Here is a 22,333-nt window from a genome sequence, read left to right on the forward strand (position 1 = left end):
ACACGGAGGCATTCCTTGTGCCATGGTCCAGTTTGACAGAAAAATAGGCTACAGGTCTCCGGACATCACCATGATATTGGGTAAGCATAGCTGGAGTGCACCTTTGCGTAACTGTAACGTAAAGTTGGAATGGACGGTCATAGAGAGGTCGTCCAAGCGCAGGAGCAGAGCGCAAGGCTCCTTTCAACTCCTCAAACACTGTGAGCTGTTGAGTAGAAAGAGTAAAGTGCTGTGGCGCATTAATGGAGGCCAGAGGGGAAAGTTCCTTAGTCAACGTCGCTACGTTAGGAATCCACTGTTGACAGAAATTTACCAACCCCCAAAAAAGGCTGGCATTTGTTTCAGTGTTTGAGGGGCAGGGTAATTAATGATGGGGGTAATGCAAGCTGGAGTGAGTTTTCTTTCTGTGGCACTTAACATGATTCCCAAGAATTTTACCTCCTCTTTACCCTGCGTTACCTTCCGTCAGGGAATGATATATCCCCATTCATGCAAGCGACTCAGTATCTTTGTCATTCATCTCTTTGTCCGGTCTGGCCAGCAACAGGTCATCCACATATTGAATGACAGTGGAACCACCAGGAAGAGTTAGTGATGTCAGCTGTTCCCGAAGGGTCTGTGAGAACAATGTAGGTGAATCAGTAAAGCCTTGCAGAAGTTGCGTCCATGTATATTGCTGTCCCTCATAAGTGACTATGAGAAGCATACTATGAAGCATACAATTAACTCTTATGCTGCCAGTCGTTAACCCTCGCGTTCCCAGTTATCTTTCACAATGGGGAGAAGGCAGGAGAATGGGGTTGAAAGGGAAAAATAAATCAGCAATGATCAAATAGCAGAGTGGATTCGATGGGCCGAATGGCATAATTCTGTTCCTATGTCTTCTCGTCTTAAAAGAATTAAAGGAGCATGTGAGAGAGAATGAGCTGCAGGGAAATAATGAGACGGGGAATGCTCTGTTTATAGTCACCATGGACTGAATGGGTTGAATGGTACACTTCTGTGTTGTAAAAAGTAAGTAAAGTAATTTTGTTTTTAAAGAAGTATTTGCTGTTCTTGCAGAGTGCCGTCGTTCTGTGCTGGGATGTGGGACGTACAATGAGCATGGCGTTACCAGGGGAAGAATCTTCATTTGAACAAGCAAAGAAAGTTGTGCTGCTGTTTATCCAACGTCAAGTAAATAATTTTACTATGTATAATTTTTCCACTTTTCTCAATTTCTCGTTTATGGTAAAGTTACGAGGGGACCAGCTTTATTCCTATTCCTTGCCCAAGGGCTGAGACATTTTGCATCTTGTAGGTTTTGGAAATGCTCACTATAAAGCTATATTGACCTCACTGCCTGGATTGAAACACGTAGATTGCACAGCATGGCCTATGTAACAATCCAAGTCTTCACAAGAGGAGATGATGCAAACATTCAAATGTTGATATTGAGGAAGAATGGATGCAATGAGCCAGATGAAGCTTAGAGCTCGAGATGTAATGGGTCTTTATTCAGCACAAGCAAATTCGCAAGAAAGAGTAGGTGAAAGAATCTCCCTGAACTCAAAGTACATCATGTTTTTATACATTTTACCTACAAAGGTAATAGCAAGTAATTAAATACAATTTCAGTGGACAAATGATTGCATAGAATTATACAGTAAATCAAAATTTAAAATAAACTACAGGTGCTGGAAATCTGAAAATAAAACAAAGTGGTGGAGAAACTCAGCAGGTCAGCCAGCATCTGTGGAAAGAGAACCAGTCAATGTTTTGAGGCTATGACCCTTCATCTGAAATGGAAAAGAGAGAAAGTTTTCAGTAGGAGAAGAGGTACATGGAACATTACAACACAGAACAGGCCCTTTGGCCCACGATGTTGTGCTGACATTTTATCCTGCTCTAATATCTATCTAACCCTGCCCTCCCACATAGCCTTCCATTTTTCTATCATTCATGTGGTATCTAAGAGTCTCTTAAATGTCCTTAATGTATCTGCTCCCACAACCTCTGCTGGCAGTGTATTCTGCGAACCCACCACTCTCTGTAAAACAAAAAAAACTTACCTCTGACATCCCCCATATACCTTCCTCCAATCACCTTAAAATTATGCCTCCTCGTGTGAGCCATTTCCGCCCTGGGAAAAAGTTTGACTGTACACTAGATCTATGCCTCTTATCATCTTGTACACCCCTATCAAGTCACCTCTCATCCTCCTTCACTCCAAAGGGAAAAGCCCGAGCTCACTCAACCTATTGTCCTAAGACATGCTCTCCAATCCAGGCAGCATCCTGGTAAATCTCCTTTGCACCCTCTCTAAAGCTTCCACATCCTTCTGATAATGAGGCAACCAGAACTGAACACAATACTCCAAGTGTGGTCTAACCAGAGTTCTATAGAGCTGCAACATTAGCTGGGGGCTCTTGAACTCAGTACCCCAACTAATGAAGGCCAACACACCATACCCCTTCTTAACAACCCTAACAACCTGCGCAGATAGGGGAGGGGTGTTCTTTTTTGTCTTAATGGCTCCTATACTTTAAACTTCTATGGCTGCTGTTACCTAACAAAGTATTAGAATGGTAAGCAAAGTGAGGAAGAACATGTTAAAGAATCTAGCATCATTAAGGGTGGATAAATCTTCAGGCTGGATAAAATGTATCCAATGGTCTTCAAAGAAACATGAGGAAGTAGTACAGGCTCTGGCTATCACTTTACTGACTTATATAGCTGCTAGCTGGTTTGCATGTTTGATGTAGTTTGTGTGGGCTTCAGCAAGACTTCAAATGGCAGTATGATTAGGAAAGTAAAAGTCTATGAAATTCCAGGGAAAGTGGCAAGTAAAATTAAAAATTATGGCTCAGTAAGTTATCATGAATGATAATGGTTAGATAAGTACAAGAGGACATGGCTTTAGGGTGAAAGGGGAAAGGTTTAGGGGGAACATTAGAGGGAACTTCTTCACTCAAAGAATGGTGGGAGTGTGGAATGGGCTGCCATCTGATGTGGTAAATGCAGGCTTGGTCTTAACTTTTAAGAGTAAATTAGATAGATACATGGATGAGAGAGGTCTGGAGGGGTATGGGCTGGGGGCAGGTAAATGGGACTGGCAGAATAATGTTTTGGCACAGACTAGAAGGGCCAAATGGCCTGTTTTCTGTGCTGTAGTTTTCTATGGTTCTCTGGTTTCTATAGTGGGAGTTTGAGTGATTGGGGGTACATGTGCAGTGGGGTTCCATTATCAGTTTATTAGTTTCTAGGGGGCTATTGTGTTAAATTAATTGAAAGAAGGATAGAGGGGAGTTGAGAAGAAAACTGTCGCCCCCAGTGACTGGTGAGGGTCTGAAACTCTGTGGCTAAGAGGTGGTGGAGGCAGAAATGCTCAAAGTACTGGATGAACACTTGTAGGATCATAAGATGCAAGTCTCTGGTCCAAGAGCTACAAAGCAGAAGGAACATAAATGACTCCATTAATGGGTGGTATGTATATAGAACAGAACAGTACAGCACAGGCCCTTCAGACCGTGATGTCTGACCAGATCATGAAGCCAAATTAAATTAAACCTATCTGCCTGCATGTGATCTGTATCCTTCCAGTACCTTCATGGTGTGTGTCTAAGTGCCTCTTAAATGCCATATTGTGTCTGCTTCTACCACAATCCCTGGCAGCGCATTCCAGGCACCCACCATTCTGTGTTTTCAAAAAAAAAAATTACCCCCCACATCTCCTCTAAACTTTCCCCCTCTCATCTTAAAGCTATGTCCTCTGTATTTGATATTTCTACCATGGGAAAAAGATTCTATCTATGCCTCTCAAATTTTATAAATTTTTATCAGGTCTTTCCTCAACCTCCAACGTCCAAACACCTTTTAAACATTGTAATATTATGATTCAGTAATTCATTCCACTCACTGTTGCCCCTGTTCCTGTAAATTTTACCTTTTTAAACATTATCCTATTTTTTTTTGCAAGTTCCCTGTTGAATTTATTTGTCTCCACTTGTGCTGGAAAATACAATCCATGAGCTGCCAATGTTATGCATGACCTAACTTATGGAAGTCCTATTTGAAGCAAGTTCTCTCGTACATTTTTTTAAAGCATCTTTCAAGCTAAGAATAGTACTAACAAAATGTTTCATGGTATTAGTGACTGGACACAGTATATTTTCCATAAGTTTTATTATGTGTGTGGTGTTAGTCTGTTCATTGAATGAAATGAAAGAATTGCAGCAAGTGTATGTGGTGTGAAACAAGATGGGTTACTATAGAAAGCAGACTTTTCTGACTTGTAGATAAATCAACTTGCAGACAGTTCTTATTAACGGATCCCTTATGTAACCTGAGGGCTGATGGTACTGCTGAATTTGGTATTTCACAGTTATTTAGGGATGGTTTCTACGTAAAAGAACATAGAGTGCAGAAGCTGTGGTAGCAATAGAGGGAGTGCAGAAAAGATTCACCAGGATTTTGCCTGGAATGGAGGGCAGTAGTTAATAAAGAGAGGTTGGATAGGCTGGGTTTATTCTCACTGAAATACAGGAGGCTAAGGGATTATAGAGGTTTATAAAATCATGAAGGGCATAGCTAGAGGAGATAGTCAGTGTCTTTTTCCCATGGCAGGTCAGTCTAAGAGTACAAAGCATAAGTTTAAGGTGAGAGAGGAGAAATTTAAAGGCGTTCTGAGGTACAAGTATTTCAACACAGTGGTGGTTATCTGGAATGAGCCAGAAGAGGTGGCAGAGGCGGAGACAATTTGAACGTTTGAAATGTGTTTGGACAGGTGGAATTGGAATTGGTTTATTATTATCACTTGTACTGAGGTACAGTGAAAAGCTTATCTTGCATACCATTTATATAGATCAATTCATTACCCGGTGCATTGAGGTAGTTCAAAGTGAAACAATCAAGAATGCAGAGTAAAGTGTGACATGAATGATAGAAAATAGGGGGCTATGTGGGAGGGAAGGGTTAGATGGATCTTAGAGCAGGATAATATGTTGGCACAACATTGTGGGCTGAAGGGCCTATACTGTTCTGTACTGTTCTATGTTCTATAGAGAAAGTGCAGTGCAGGTAGACAATAAGGTGCAAGGTCATAATGAGGTATATTGTGAGGTCAAGAGTCCATTTTAGCGTACTAGGGAACTGTTCAATAGTCTTATAACAACGGGATAGAAACTGTCCTTGAGCCTGGTGGTAAGTGCTTTCAGGCTTTTGTATCTTCTGCCTGATGGAAGAGGGGGGAAGAGAGAATGTCCCAGGTGGGTGGGATCTTTGATTATGCCGGCTGCTTTACCGAGGCAGCAAGAAGTATAGACCATGGAGGGGAGGCTAGTTTCTGTGATGTGCCGAGCTGTGTCCACAACTCCCTGCAGTTTCTTGCTGTCCCAGGCAGAGCAGTTGCCGTACCAAGCTGTGATGCATCCAGATAGGACGTTTTCTATGGTGCATCGATAAAAGTTGGTGTCAAGGGGGACATGCCAAATTTCGTTGGCCTCCTGAGGAAGTAGAGGTGCTAGTGAGCTTTCTTGGCCATGGCGTCACTGTGGTTGGACCAGGACAGGCTATTGGTGATGTTCACTCCTTGGAACTTTAAGCTCTGGACCTCAGCACTGTTGATGTAGACAAGAGCATGTACACCACCCCCCTTCCTGAAGTCAATGATCAGCTCTTTTGTTTTGCTAACATTGAGGGAAAGGTTGTTGTCATGACACCATGTCACTAAGCTCTCTAGCTCCTTCCTGTACTCTGACTCAATGTTATTTGCCCCACTACAGTGGTATCATCTGCAAACTTGTTGATGCCGTTCGAGCAGAATCTGGCCCTGCAGTCATGAGTGTACAGGGAGTAGAGTAGAGTAGAGGGGCTGAGGACACAGCCCTATGGGGCACCAGTGTTGAGAATAATTGTGCAGGAGGTGTTGCTGCCTATCCTTACTGATGGCGATCTATTGGTCAGAAAGTTAAGGATCCAGTTGCAGAGGGAGGTGTTGAGTCCCAGGTCTTGAAGTTTCGTGATGAGTTTGCTTGTAATTATAGGATAGAAGGTGGAGCTGTAGTCAATAAACAATAGTCTAACGTAGGTATCTTTACTGTCTAGATGCTCCAGAGATAGGTGCTTGGATAGGAAAGGTGTAGAGGGAGATGGGCCTAACACAGGCAAGTGGGACTAGCATAGATAGGCATCACAGTTGGCATATACCAGGTGGGTTGAAAGAGCCCATCTTATGCTGCATGATTCTATGATTTAATGTCAGTATAACATTTCAGTGAGGTTTTCTATAACTTTTCTAAACATACTGATGCAATCATGGTTCCATCATGCTCTTCCATTGAAACATCTTCCACTTCACTCAATTCTTTCAAAACAAGGCAGGTACTGATCAATTCTTGAAAAATCAAAAATTGTAGATGCTGGAAATCTGAAATAAAAGATGGAAAACCCTGGAAGCACTCAATAGGTCAGTCTGTGTCTGGAAAGAGAAACAGTTCATGTTTCAGAACTGGGAAGGAGAGTTTTGGCTGAGCTTTTCTTTCTATTTGTATAGTCTGGCCTGTTTGGCACGTCCCACAGCCTTAAAATTAGCTGCATATTACACACACCAAAAGCATTATCTGCTACTTACCTGCCATGTTGTCATTTTGTTTCCTTAGTTTTCAGATCTAGGTCCATTTATTCCATTTAAATGTGAACCAATCGATATCATTGATAAGATAAAATTTCTTTATTAGTCACGTGTACATTGAAACAGACAGTGAAATGCATCTTTTGCATAGTGTGTTCTGGGGGCAGCCTGCAAGTGTTGCCACGCTTCTGGTGCCAACATAGCATGCCCACAACTTCCTAACCCATACGTCTTTGGAATGTGGGAGGAAACTGAAGCACCCGGAGGAAACCCACGCAGACACGAGGAGGATGTACGAACTCCTTACAGACAGCAGCTGGAATTGAACCTGGGTCACTGGCACTGTAAATCGTTACGCTAACCACTACACTACTGTGCCTGCTGGCTCAGTGTGGACTCAGCATGAATCAGCATGGAAACAAGCTCTTTGGCCCAAGATGCCGACCAAAGTTGCCCACCTAAGCTAGTCCCATTTTCCTGCACTTAGCCCTTATCCGTGTAAACCTTTCCTGTCGACATACGCATTCCAAGCTCTTTTGTCAAGATTGTAATTGTACCCACTTCTACCATTTCCTCTGGCAGCTTGTTTCACATATTCTTCACCCTCTGTGTGGATGAAGTTGCATCTCAGGTCCTCTTTAAATCTTTCTCCTCAACTTAAATCTATGTCGTCTTATTTTAGACTCCCCTACCTTGGGGTGGGGTGGTTGGGGAAACACTGTCATTTCATCTTATCTATGCCCCTCATGATTTTATGTACCTCTATAAGGTTACTCCTCAGCCTCCTAAAGAAAAGGCTCAGCCAATCCAGTCTCCTTATAACTCAAGCCCTCCAGTCCTGGTAACATCCTTGTGAATCTTTTCTGCATCCTTTCCAGGTTAGAGATATCCTTCTCATAGCTAGGTGATCAGAGCTGCACACAATACTCCAAGTGTGGCCTAATCAACATCTTGTACAGTTGTAGCATGATGTCTCAACTCTTGTACTCAAGTGCCCTGACTGATGAAAGCAAGCATGCCAAACACCACCTTTACCACCCTATCTATCCATGTCATTACTTTCAGGGAACTATGTACTTGTACCCCTTTGTCTCTCTGTTCTACAACATGCTCTAGGGGCCCGCCATTTACTGTGCAAGCCCTGCCTAGTTTAAATTACCAAAATGCAACACTTTGCATTTGTCCAAGTTAAATTTCATCTGTTCTTCGGTCCTCTTTCCCAGTGTGTACTTAGTACTTCCAATCTGATTCCAAATTTATTCATATATTTCGTAGGTTCCCTTTAAATCTTTCCACTTTAACTTAAACCTATGCCCTCTAGTTTTAGATTCCCATACCCTGGGAAAAAGACTCTATCTACTCAATCTATGTCCCTCACAAATTTATAAACCTTAATAACGTAACCCCTCATCCCCCTTTTGCTTCAGGTAAAACAGACCCAATCTATTCAATCTCTCTTTAAAACTCAAAACCTTCAGTCCAGGCAACATCCTTTTGAATCTTTTCTTTACTCTTTTTAGCGTAAATAAATCCTCCCGAAAGTGTGGTGACTAGAACTGTAGATTACTTGACATTTTTCCACATAGTCATCGAGTAATGCAGCTTGGAAATAGGCCTTCCAGCACAACTTCTCCATGACGACATGGTGCCCATCAAGCTGGTCTCATTTGCCCATATCCCTCCAAACCCCTCTTGTCCATGTATTTGTGCAAATGCCTTTTGAATGTTGTTATTGTACCTGCCTCAACCACTTTCTCTAGCAGCTCATTGCATATTCGCACCACTCTCTGTGAGGAGGTTGCCCCTTGGGTCCCTTTTAAATCTTTCACCTTTCACCTCAAACCTGTTCCCTCTGGTTTTTAATTCCCCTTCCCTGGGAAAAAGACTGCATTCAGCTTACATAAAGCTATCATTATCTTATAAACCTGAGTGGTCACGCCTCAATCTTCTACATTCCAAAGAATAAAGTCCTAGCCTGCCCAACCTTTCCCTATAACTGAGGAACTCGAGTCCTGCAGAATCCTCAAATCTTCTCTGCACTGTTTCAAGTTTAATGATGAATTTCAAGTTTAATGACGAACAGGGTGACCAAAACTGTACACTATACTCCAAATATGGTCTCACCAGTGTCTTGTACAACGGCAACGTAATGTCCCAACTCTTATACTCAGTGTCCTGACTGATGAAGGCCAGAATGGCAAATGCTGCCTTCACTACCCTACCTAGCTGTGACGTTTCCAGCAAACTATGTACTTGTGCTCCGAGATCTCTCTGTTCCACAACACTCCCCAGGGCCCAATCATTCACAGTACAAGTCCTATCCCGATTTGAGTTCCCAAAATACAACACTTGTCAGTTATCCGAATTGAAAGCCATTTGCCAATCCTCGGCCCACTTACCTAGCTGATCAAGAGTCCCCTGTAATTTTTGATAATCTTCTTCACTGTCCATAATACCACCTAAAACTAGAGGGCACAGATCTGCAAACTTAATAACCATGCTTATACATGTCCATTCAAATCCTTAATGTAACTAATGAACAACAAAGTTCCCAGCACTGACCCATATGGCACACCACCAGTCACAGGCCTCCAGTCCGAGCAATAACCTTCCACCATCATTCTCTATTTCCTATCATCAAACCAGTTATGTATCTAATTAGCTATCTCTTCCTGGATCCCATGTGATCTAACCTTCTAGACTAGCCTGCCATGAGGGACTTTGTCAAAGGCCTTGCTGAAGTCCATATGCACAACATCCACTGTCCTATCCTTGTCTATCCTCTCGTTACCTCTTTGAACAGAATCACATTGAACTGAATCAGTGACCAACCTGCCTATACTGCTTGTCTTGTCCTCTAGCAGCCTTTCATGACCCCTTTAACAGTTTACTTTGTTCCAAATTTAACTGCAAAGTGATATTTTATTCCCTTTGGCCCCAAGTCCTGATCATGTGCAGGTATGTAATAAATAAGTAATGTTCTCTAGAGGGCAAAGTGTCATAGAGTAATATAGCAAGATAACAGGCCCTTCGGCCCAACATCCATGCCGACCATGGTGCCCACCAATCTAGTCCCATGTTTGGCCCATATCCCTCTCAACCCTCCTATCCATGTACTTATCCGAATGTCTTTATAAGACTTGTCAATTCTGTCATTCCAACAGAGATTTCAACCATTTCTCTATTGACTTGTTCGACTGAATCCTGGGTAAATTTTGAATCGTCCATAAAAACAAACTAATAAAAATTGCTAAGCTTCTGTATGCTGTGCGGTTTAACCAGTCTTTGTGGTTTTTTGCTCTAGGTTTTTGCTGAGAGTAAAGATGAGACAGCTTTAGTCCTATTTGGGACTGATGGAACCTCTAACCCTCTTGCGACATCAGACCAGTACCAGCATATTATTGTGCACAGAGGCCTGATGATCCCTGATTTTGACCTCTTGGAAGATGTTCACAGCGGCATCAAGGCAAGTGATGATCAAGCTGACTGTATCCTTTTAGCCAAGGTTGCATGAAGAAAGTGAGCACAAAAGTATCCAAAGGCATTTATATTATTGAGGAACACCATTATATTACACAGACAGACATCGGTCATTGATGGAAGGAGAAATATTTTGACAAATCTATGAAATGAGGAAAAGCCACAGAATGGTAACCATTGGAGATTTGGATTACAATGATGTGGAGAAATGGAAGTGGAGTTAACCCTAACTTGTGGGCCTTTCCTATTCTTTTCCATCACTATCTTAAAAATTATAGAATTATGGTCACTAGAGCCAAAGTGCTTCCTGACTGCCACTTCAGTTATTTGCCCTGTGTCATTCTCTGAGAGGAGGTCCAGTATTTCACCCTCCTGAGTTGGGCCTATATATATTGACTTCCACTGGGTTGCTTAGCAATATGGAAGGTTTTGCTTTGCAATAGGTGTGCCCACTTGATTGACAAATAGGGAAACTCAAGAAGGACGGATGGCTTTATCAAGTGGTTTGTTTGTCTTTCAATAATAGATTCCCAGCAGCTATGGGAGCTGCTGCTGGCAGGACATCAGAAGATCTTCCTCAATGACAGTAACTCCACTGTGTTCAAAATTTACTAACCTTGGCATTGGGTACATCCAGCAATTACCAGCTTACCATGTCAAATGTTCTAATTTTCCACAGCTTGCCTTTTTGCAGCTTTGTTAACCTTTCACATTGTGGCTTTCTAATACCATAGATTTTGCTCAAAGCACACGACCCTACTCACTTAACATGTCCCATCAGGATTATATGCTGTTTAGAAATTCCTTTTTGAGGCATTCTGTTTGTGTCATAGAATTGTAAGATTATGAGGGGCATAGATAGGGCAGATAGTCACATTCTTTTTCCCAGGGTAGGCGAATCTAAGGGCAAAGGTTTAAGATGAGAGGGCAGAAATTTAAAGGAAATCTGAGGGCAAGTTATTCACACAAAGGATGGTGGTCCTCTGAAATGAGCTGTTGGAAGTGGTGGTAGAGAAAGATACAATTACCATGTTTAAAAGGCATTTGGAGTGGTATTTAGGAAAGACACTAAGGGAATTCTCAAGTCTCCTACGCCTCACCAGACAACATCGTGGTGAATCTCCTTTGTGCTCTTTCCAATGTAATCACATCCTTCCTATAGTGTGGTGACCTGAACTGCATACAGAACTCCAGTTGTGGCCCAACTAATGTTTAGAACCATAGAACACAAAACAGGCCCTTCGGCCCACCATGTTGTGCCGTCCATCAAACCACCCTCACACTATCTAACCCTTTCCTCCCGCATATCCCTCTATCTCACATTCCTCCATATGCCTATCCAACAAACTCTTGAACCTGTCCAATGTATCTGCCTCCACCACCACCCCAGGCAGTGCATTCCATGCACCAACCACTCTCTGGGTGAAAAGCCTCCCCCTGACATCTCCCCTGAACCTCCCACCCATAACCTTAAAGCCATGCCCTCTTGTCTTGAGCAATGGTGCCCTGGGAAGGAGGCAGTGACTGTCTACTCTATCTATTCCTCTCAATATTTTATATACCTCTATCATGTTTCCTCTCATCCTCCTCCTTTCCAGTGAATAAAGCCCTAGCACCTTAAGCCTCTCCTCATATTCCATACACTCTAATCCAGGCAGCATCCTGGTAAATCTCCTCTGCACCCTCTCCAACGCCTCCACATCCTTCCTATAATGCGACGACCAGAACTGAACACAGTACTCTAAGTGTGGTCTAACTAGAGTTTTGTAAAGCTTCATCATCACTTCGCGGCTCTTAAACTCAATCCCACGATTTATGAAAGCTAACATCCCATAGGCCTTCTTAACTGCTCTATCCACCTGTGAGGCAACTTTCAGTGAACTGTGAATATGAACCCCCCAGATCCCTCTGCTTCTCTACACTGCCAAGTACCTTGCCATTTACCTTGTACTCTGCCCTGGAGTTTGTCCTTGCAAAGTGTACCACCTCACACTTCTCCGGATTGAACTCCATCTGCCACTTGTCAGCCCAGCTCTGCATCCTATCAATATCCCTCTGTAAGCTCCAACAGCCCTCCACACTATCCACAACACCGCCGATCTTAGTGTCGTCCGCAAACTTACTAACCCAGCCTTCCACCCCCTCATCTAAGTCATCTATAAATATCACAAAAAGTAGAGGTCCCAGAACCGATCCCTGCAGGACACCACTAGTCACTGCCCTCCAATCCGAGGGCACTCCTTCCACCACAACCCTCTGCTTTCTACAGGCAAGCCAATTCCTAATCCACACAGCCAAGCTTCCCTGGATCCCTTGGCCTTTGACCTTCTGAAGAAGCCTACCATGAGGAACCTTATCAAACGCCTTACTAAAATCCATATAGACCACATCCACTGCACTACCCTCATCAGTCCTCCTCGTCAAAGAACTCTATCAGGCTTGTGAGGCAAGATCTTCCCTTCACAAAGCCATGCTGGCTGTCCCTAATTAGTCCATGATTCTCTAGGTGTTCATAGATCCTATCCCTTAGAATCCTTTCTAATAGCTTACCCACCACTCACGGGTCTATAATTCCCTGGACTATCCCTACTACCTTTTTTGAAGAAGGGGACAACATTCGCCACCCTCCAATCCTCCGACACCATGCCCATGGATAACGAGGACTCAAAGATCCTTACCAGCGGTTCAACAAACTCTTCCCTCGCCTCTCAAAGCAGCCTGGGGAAAATCCCGTCAGGCCCCGGAGATTTATCTGTCTTGATATTATTTAACAACTTCAACACATCCTCTCTTGATATCTACAACCTCGAGAACATTACCCTTACCAGCACTCCCTTCCGCGTCATCAAGACCCCTCTCCTTGGTGAATACCGAAGAGAAGTATTCATTGAGAACTTCTCCCTCTTCTGCCGCCTCCAGGCACATTCTCCCACCTTTGTCTTTAATCGGACCTACCTTTACCCTAGCCATCCTCCTACCCTTCACGTACATGAAATAGTTAAAATAGGTCTGTCATGACATCACTGTTATATTTACTCTCAGCAAAAGAAATATCCAAGATATAAAAATAAAGTGCTGGAAACACTAGGGGGTGGTTGGGGGGAACAGTTAATGTTGTCTGAGACACTTCGGCAGAACTGGGAAAGAGTTTTATGTTGCAGTGAAGGTGGGGAGGGATGGATAGGATTAAGGGAATATCTCTTGATGGGGGATGCTAAATGGGTTAATGTGGCAAATAGATGCGGATTTTTTTTCCTGTTGTGTGTTGCTATTCACAGTGCTGTGGTACATGCCCTAGGTTAGGCAGTAATAATGGAGAGAGAAAAACTCAGCCAAAATTACAGATGGATGACTTAGAGCAGAAAGAGCCAGTTCTGATGCACTCAGAGGGGGAAAAAAAGCAAGTTACCTGAAAGTGGAGAATTTGGTAGTGAATCTGGAAGACTGTAACGAACCCAGATGGAAGGTGAAGTCTTGTTCTTCAAGCTTGCTTTGGGCCTCATTGTAACAGAGCAGGAGACAACAGACACAAAGGTCAGAGTGAGAATGGGGTGGACAAGTTAAATAGAACACAGGTGCTCTGCAAAGTAATCACCAAATATGCATTTTGTTTCTCCATTGTAGAGGAGACCACATTTTGAACTGTGTAGTGCTTGGGTCCTTGTTTGTTGAGAATGGAAGATGTGAAAGATCAGCTGTTGCATCTCCTGAGGTTGCAAGCATCTTGGACACCTTTTAACTACCTTATCAACCTGACCTGTTACCTTCAGGGATCCTTAGACATGACATCAAGGTCTCTCTGTTCCTCAGTATTTCTATGATCCTGCGAATCATTGTGTACATAAGTTCTCCCCAAATGCATTATCTCACATTTTTCAGGGTTAAATTCCATGTGCAATAACTTGGGCTATTTCACCAACGTGTCAATATCATCCAAGGGGTGCAGGTACAAGGTCCCTTGAAAGTGGCAATGTATACAGTGGTGAAAAAGGCATTTGGCATGCTTGCATTCATCAGTAAGGATACTCAGGACAGGAGTTGGGACACCATGTTACAACCATACAAGGCCTTGATAAGGCCACATTTGGAGTACTGCGTACAGTTCTGGTCGTCCTGCCATATGAAGAATGTAATTAAACTGGATAGGGTACTGAAAGGATTTACATTACAGGGCCTGGAGAGTTGAGTTGTAAGGAGAGGCTGGATTGGTTAGGACCTATTTTCTCAGTAGCATATGAGGCTGAGGGGTGATCTTTTTGAGACTTATAAAATCCCCTCCCTCACCCCCTCCCCCCCCCCGCCCAAAAGCGTCCTTATCTTCTGTTGTCATAACCACGCCAACACACACACACCACTATGCTCTATCTTAAAGGGATATTCACCAATAGTAACCTAGTCCGTAACAATAAGATACAGTTACTGAATAGATGATATAATGTAAAGCTAAATTTATTTTTGTTGATGCTTGAACCTTAACTCTCCTCCAGTTCTCGATGCCCTAATTGTCTGCATGGACTTGCTTCAGAAACAGACCTTGTAAGTATTCACGCAATTTGTTGGTTATATTGGATTTGATGATGGGCTGGAGAAATTAACATTAGGAACAGAAACAGGATTAGGTTACATGAGCTCGTATACCTGCTCCACCGTTCACAATGTTAAAGCTAATACCATTGCCCATCCGCTTTCCTGCTGGATCACAACAGCTGATTCTCTTGGTGTCCAAAAATCTTTTTGATATCTATTTTAGTTATCAAAAAGACAACTTTGATATCTGAGCATACGTAACTGAGCATCTACAAACTTCTGAAGTAGAGAATTCAAGGTGTCATTGGGGAATCACTTTGGGACCAGTGACCATAGTTCTATCAGTTTTAAATTAGTTATGGAAAGGGACCAATCTGGTTCATAATTAAAATTCTAAATTGGGCAATACAAATTTTGACAGTATCAGACAGGAATTTATCAAAAGATTGAAGTAGGTTGTTTGCAGACAAATGGACATTTGGCAAATGAGAGGCTTTTAAAAGTGAGATAGAGAGTTTAAGATATGCATTTTGCTTTTAGAGTATCATACTCATACAGCGCGGAAACTGGCCCTTCAGCCCAATTGATCCATGCTAACCAAGATACCCATCCAAGCCAGTCTCATTTGCCAGCATTTGGCTCATAACCTTTTAAATCTTTCCAATCCATATACCTGTCTTATAAAGTTATTGTACCTGACTCAACCACCTGCTCTGGAAGCTCCACATAGATACCACCCTTTGTGTAACAAAAAAAGTTGCCCCGCGATTTCCTATTAAATCCTTCCCCTCATACCTTAAACCTATACCCTCTAGTTCTTGATTCCCCAACCCTGGGAAAGGGAGTGAGTGCATTCACCCTATCTATGCCCCTCATGATTTTATGCACCTCTTTAAGATCACCTCACTCCCCTACGCTTCAAGGAATAAAGTCCTAGCCTGTCCAACCTCTCCCTATAACTCCGTCCCTCAAGTCCTGGCAACATCTTGTAATTTTTTTCTGCACTCTTTCCAGTTTAATAACATCTTTCCTATACCATGGTGACCAAAACTGAACACAGTACTCCAAATGTGGCCTCACCAGCGTCCTTTGCAACCGCACCATGACCTCACAACTTTTATACTCAATGTCCGGACTTCCAAAGGCCAGCATGCCAAAAGCCACCTTCACCACCCTGTCTACCTGTGATTCCACTTTCAGGGAACCATGTACTTGTACTCCAAAGTCCCTCTGTCCTGCAACACTCCCCAGGGACATGCCATTCACTGTGAAAGTCCTACTTGGATTTGACTTTCCAAAATCCAACATCTCGCACTTATCCAAATTAAACGCCATTTGCCATTCCTCAGCCCACTGTAATCTTTGATAACCTTCTTCATTGTCCAACTACTTTAGTATCATCTGCAAACTTACTCGCCAGAGGTTTAGAAAGACAGGGCTCTGGAGAGTTACAAGGTAGCCAGGAGGGAGCTTAAGAGTGGATTTAGGAGAGCTAGAAGGGGGCATGAAAAGTCCTTGGCGAGTAGGATCGAGGAAAACCCCAAGGCATTCCACAGGTATGTGAAGAATAAGACTATGACTAGAGTGAGAGTAGGACCGATCAGGGATAAAAGAGGAAACGTGCTTGGAATTGGAAGAGGTAGGGGAGGTCCTTAATGAATACTTTGCTTCAGTATTCAGTAGAGAGAGAGAGGGAGATCTTGATGTTTGTGAGGATGACGTACAGCTGACTGACACACTAGGGCATGTTGACATGAGGAAAGAGGATGTGCTGGAACTATTGAAAAACATTAGGATAGATATGTCACCAGGGCCAGACGGGATATATCCAAGGATAGTATGGGAAGCTAGGGAAGAGATTGCTGCGCCTTTGGCGACGATCTTTGCATGCTCACTGGCCCTAGAAGTAGTGCCAGATGATTGGAGGGTGGCAAATGTTGTTCCTTTGTTTAAGAAACGGAGTAGGGATAACCCTGGGAATTACAGACCAGTGAGTCTTCCTTCAGTGGTGGGCAAATTACTGGAGAAGATTCTTAGAGACATGATTCATAGGCATTTAGAGAAGCATAGGCTGATGAGGGACACTCAGCATGGCTTTGTGAGGGTTGGGTCGTGCCTCACGAGGCTGATTGAATTCTTTGAGGATGTGACAAAGCTCATTGATGAAGGTAGAGCAGTAGATGGATTTTAGTAAGGCATTTGATAAGGTTTCTCATGGAAGGCTTATTCAGAGAGTCAGGTGGCATGGGATCCAGAGAAACTTGGCTGTGGAATCAGAATTGGCTCACCCATAGAAAAGAGAGGATCTATTCTGGGACCCCTGCTCTGTGATTTTTATAAATGACTTGGATGAGGATGTGGAAGGGTGGGTTAGTAAGTTTGCTGATGATACAAAGGTTGGTGGTGTTGATAGGGCAGAAGGTTGCTGTAGATTACAACAGGACATTGATAGAACCATAGATCAATACAGCACAGAAAACAGGCCATTTGACCCTTAAGGTCTGTGCCAAAACGTTATTCCTCTAGTCCCACTTCCCTGCACCCAGTCCATAACCCTCCAGATCTCTCCCGTCCATATATCTATCCAATTTGTTCTTAAAGCTTAAGAGTGAGCCTGCATTTACTACATCAGATGGCAGCCCGTTCCACACTCCCACCACTGAGTGAAGAAGTTCCCCCTAATATTCCCCCTAAAGCCATGTGCTCTTGTACTTATCTCATCTAATCTAGGTAGAAAGAGCCTACTCGCATTAACTCTGTCTATGCCCCTCATAATTTTGTAAACTTCTATCAAATCTCCCCTCATTCTTCTACGCTCCAAGGAATAAAGTCCTAACATGCTCAATCTTTCCCTGTAACTCAACTCCTGAAGACCCGGCAACATTCTAGTAAATCTCCTCTGCACTCTTTCAATCTTACTGATATCCTTCCTATAGTTAGGTGACCAGAACTGCACACAATACTCCAAATTTGGCCTCACCAGTGACTTATACAACCTTACCATAACATCCCAACTCCTATACTCAATACTTCGATTTATGAGTGCCAGGATGCCAAAAGCCACCTTTATAACCCTGTCTACCTATGACGCCACTTTCAGGGAGTTATGTATCTGAACTCCCAGATCTCTTTGTTCCTCCTCACTCCTCAGTGCCCTACCATTTACTGTGTATGTCCTACCTTGATTTGTCCTTCCAAAATGCAACACCCCACACTTGTCTGCATTAAATTCCATCTGCCATTTTCTGGCCCATTCTTCCAGTTGGTTCAGATCCTTCTGCAAGCTTTGAAATCCTTCCTCGCTGCCCACTATGCCTCCAATCTTAAGGTCATCAGCAAACTTGCTAATCCAATTTACTACATTATCATCTAGATCATTGATATAGACAACAAACAACAATGGCCCCAGCACAGATCCCTGAGGCACACCATTAGTCACAGGCCTCCAGTCTGAGAAACAATCGTCCACTACCGCTCTCTGTCTTCTCCCACACAGCCAATTTCGAATCCAGTTTACAACCTTTCCATGGATACCTAGTGACTGAACCTTCTGAACTAACCTCCCATGTGGGACCTTGTCAAAGGCCTTACTAAAGTCCATGTATACAACATCCACAGCCTTTCCTTCATCTACTTTCTTGGTAACCTACTCAAAAAACTCTACAAGGTTCATTAAACACCATCTACCATGCACAAAACCATGCTGATTATCCTTAATCAGCCCTTTGTTATCCAAATACTTGTATGTCCTATCTCTCAGAACACCTTCCAATAACTTACCTACTACTGATGTCAGGCTCACTGGCCTGTAATTACCTGGTTTACTTTTGGATCCTTTTTTAAACAACGGAACAATATGAGCTACCCTCCAGTCCTCCGGCACTGCACCCGTGTCTAAGGACATTTTAAATATATTTGCCAGGACCCCTGCAATTTCTACACCAGTCTCTCTCAAGGTCCGAGGAAATATCTTGTCAGGCCCGGGGGATTTATCTACCTTTATTCGCTGTAAGGCAGCAAGCACCTCCTCCTCTTTATGTTCCATAACCCTACTGCTTATTTCCCTTCCTACTATATCCCCTATGCCCATTTCCTGAGTAAATACTGATGCAAAAAAACTATTTAAGATCTCCCCCATCTCCTGAGGCTCCACATATAGATGTCCACTCTGATCTTCTAGGGGACCAATTTTGTCCCTTACTATCCTTTTACTCTTCATATACTTGTAGAAACCCTTTGGGTTTACCTTTACATTATCTGCCAAAGCAGCCTCATGTCTTTTTGCCTTCCTGATTTCCTTTTTTAGTATTTTCTTACATTTTCTATACTCTTCAAGTACCTCATTTGTTCCTAGTTGCCTATACCTGCTATACACCTCTTTTTTTCTTAACCAGAGCACCAATATCTTTTGAAAACCAAGGTTCCCTATGCTTGTTAACTTTGCCTTTTAATCCTGGCAGGAACATGCAAACTGCACTCTCAAAATTTCACCTTTGAAGGCCTTCCACTGACTGAACACATCCTTACCAGAAAATAACTTATCCCAATCCACTTTTCCTAGATCCTTTCTCATTTCCACCAAATTGGCCTTTCTCCAATTTAGAACCTCAACCCGAGGACCAGACCTGTCCTTATCCATAAGTAACTTGAAACTAATGACATTATGGTCACTGGACCCAAAATGCTCACCTACGCATACTTCTGTCACCTGACCTGTCTGGTTCCCTAATAAGAGATCAAGTATTGCATTCTCTCTTGTTGGTACCTCTATATATAGATTTAGAAAACTTTCCTGAACACATTTGACAAATTCTAAGCCATCCAGCCCTTTCACAGTGTGGGAGTCTCAGTCAATATGTGGAAAGTTAAAATCCCCTACTATTACAACTTTCTGTTTCTTGCATCGGTTTGCTATCTCCCTACAGATTTGTTCCTCCAATTCTCTCTGACTATTGGGTGGTCTATAATACAACCCTATTAGTGTGGCCACACCTTTCCTGTTCCTCAGCTCCACCCAAATGGCCTTTGTTGACGAGCCCTCTGGGCTGTCCTGTCTACTCACAGCTGTGATATTTTCCCTGACTATTAATGCCACTCCTCCCTCTTTCATCCCTCCCCCTCTATCACATCTGAAACAACAGAATCCTGGAACATTATGCTGCCAGTCCTGCCCCTCCTTCAACCAGGTCTTACTAATAGCAATAATGTCGTAATCCCACGTGCCAATCCACGCCCTAAGCTCATCTGCTTTACCTACAATACTCCTTGCATTGAAATAGATGCACCTTAGAACATTTCCATCACGTACAAACCTTTTGTTTCTGTCTATACCTGCAGTCCTCGCATGTCCATTATCTTCCTCCACCTCACTATCTGCTCTAACACTCCGGTTCCCCTCCCCCTGCAAATCTAGTTTAAACCCCCCGGAGTAGCACTATCAAACCTACCCGCAAGTATGTTAGTCCCCCTCCAGTTCAGGTGCAAACTGTCCTGTCGGAACAGGTCCCACCTTCCCTGGAACAAGACCCAATTGAAGCCCTCCCTCCTGCACCATCTCCTTAGCCGTGTATTTAGCTGTATGATCCTCCTATTTCTAGCCTCACTAGCACGTGGCATGGGTAGCAATCCTGAGATTGCAACCCTGGAGGTCCTGTCCTTCAACTTTGCACCTAATTCTCTAAATTCTCTCTGCAGGACCTCCTCCTCCTTCCTATCCACGTCATTGGTCCCTACATGGACCATGACATCTGGCTGTTCACCCTCCCTCCTAAGAGTATCGAGAGCACGATCTGAGATATCGCGGACCCTGGCACCAGGGAGGCAACAGGCCATCTGGGATTCTCGATGTCTCCCACAGAACCTCCTATCTGTCCCCCGGCTATCGAATCCCCTATCACTACTGCTCTCCTTTTTTCCCTCCTTCCTTTCTGAGCTGAGGGTACTGTCTCGGTTCCAGAGACGTGACCACTACATCTTGTCCCTGGTAGGTCGTCCCCACCAACAGTATCCAAAACGGTGTACTTATTGTTGAAGGGAACGGCCACAGGGGTGCTCTGCTCTTTCTGTCTATACCCCTTCCCTTTCCTGACAGTCACCCAGCTACCTGTCTCTTGACTTTTAGGGGTGACTATCTCCCTGAAACTCCTGTCTACATCTTCCTCTCGAATGATCTGAAGTTCATCCACCTCTTGCTCCAGCTCCCTAACTCGGTTTGTTAGGAGCTGCAGGATAGGATGCAGAGCTGGCTCAGAAGTGGCTGATGGAGTTCAACCCGGATAAGTGTGAAGTGATACACTTCGGGAGATCGAATTTGAAGGCAGAATACAAGGTTAATGGCAGGACTCCTAGCAGTGTGGAGGAACAGAGGGATCTTGGGGTCCACATCCATAGATCCCTCAAGGTTGCCACGCATGTTGATAGGGTTGTTAAGACGATGTATGGAGTGTTGGCCTTCATTAGTTGGGGTATTGAGATCAAGAGCTGTGAGGTGATGTTGCAGCTCTATAGTACTCTAGTCACACCACACTTGGAGTATTGTGTTCATTTCTGGTTGCCTCATTATAGGAAGGATATGGAAGCTAGAGGGTGCAGAGGAGATTTACCAGGATGTTGTCTGCATTAGGGAGTAGGTCTTATGATAGGTTGAGTGAGCTAGGGCTTTTCTCTTTGGAGAGGAGGATGAGAGGTGACTTGATAGAGGGGTACAAGATGATAAGGGGTATAGACCGCGTGGACAGTCAGACTTTTTCCCAGGGCAACAATGGCTAATACAAGGGGACATAATTTTAAGGTGATGGATGCGTGGAATGCACTGCCATCAGAGGTTGTGGGGGCAGATACATTTGGGACATTTAAGACACTCTTAGATAGACACATGAATGATAGAAAAATAGGGGGCTATGTAGGAGGGAAGGGTTAGATAGATCTTAGAGCAGGATAACATGTCGGCACAAATTTGTGGGCTGAAAGGTCTGTACTGTGCTGTCGTGTTCTATGTTATCTGCTGCTCAGTGTCCCGATAGCTATTTGGGAGCTTACAGAATACTTCCAATAGAGTGAAGACGAGGGTGGTGGTTGAAGGGACCTGTTCGGGCTGGAGGCCTGTGAGTAGTGGTATTCTGCAGGGATCTGCACTGGGAACTCTGCTGTTTGTGATGTACATAAATCACCTGGATGGATGGGTTAGTAAGTTTGCAGACGACACCAAGATTGTTGGAGTTGTGAATAGTGTAGAAGACTGGCAAGGGATACAGTGTGATATAGATCAATTGCAGATGTGGGCAGAGAAATGGCAGATGGAGTTTAACCTGGATAAATGTGAGGTGTTGTCAAGAGACAGTACACTCTTAAGGGTAAGACCTTTAACAGTGTTGAAGAGCAGAGACACCTTGGGGTGCAAGTCCATGGCTCATTGAAAGTGGCTACACAGGTAGATAGGGTGGTTAAGGAGACTTATGGAATACTTGTTTTTATTAATCGAGGTATTGAGTATAGGAGTCAAGAAGTTATGATCATCTCTTCAGAACTCTGGTTAGGCCACATTTAGAGTATTGCATGCAATTCTGGTCACCTCACTACAGGAAGGATGTCGAGGCTTTAGAGGGGGTGCAGAGGAGGTTTACTGGGATGCTGCCTGGATTAGAGGGCATGTGCTATCAGGAGAGGCTGGACAGACTTGGGCTCTTTTCTCTGGAGTGGCAGAGGCTGAGGGGTGAT

The 22,333-nt window shown here is 43.6% G+C and overlaps 1 protein-coding gene across 5 annotated transcripts in view; it reads left to right on the forward strand.

The window, feature by feature from the left end:
* xrcc5 (X-ray repair complementing defective repair in Chinese hamster cells 5) overlaps positions 1-22,333 on the forward strand; it is a 197,203-nt gene that overhangs the window by 18,868 nt on the left and 156,002 nt on the right. For all 5 annotated transcript variants that reach the window (XM_052025903.1, XM_052025913.1, XM_052025894.1 and 2 more), the window contains 3 exons: positions 1,063-1,176; positions 9,915-10,098; positions 14,578-14,626. In XM_052025903.1, the coding sequence (XP_051881863.1) occupies positions 1,063-1,176; positions 9,915-10,098; positions 14,578-14,626 (347 nt within the window). The remainder of the gene's footprint in view (positions 1-1,062; positions 1,177-9,914; positions 10,099-14,577; positions 14,627-22,333) is intronic.

Source organism: Pristis pectinata, chromosome 1 (genome assembly GCF_009764475.1).
Source record: "Pristis pectinata isolate sPriPec2 chromosome 1, sPriPec2.1.pri, whole genome shotgun sequence".
Taxonomy (NCBI): Eukaryota; Metazoa; Chordata; class Chondrichthyes; order Rhinopristiformes; family Pristidae; genus Pristis; species Pristis pectinata.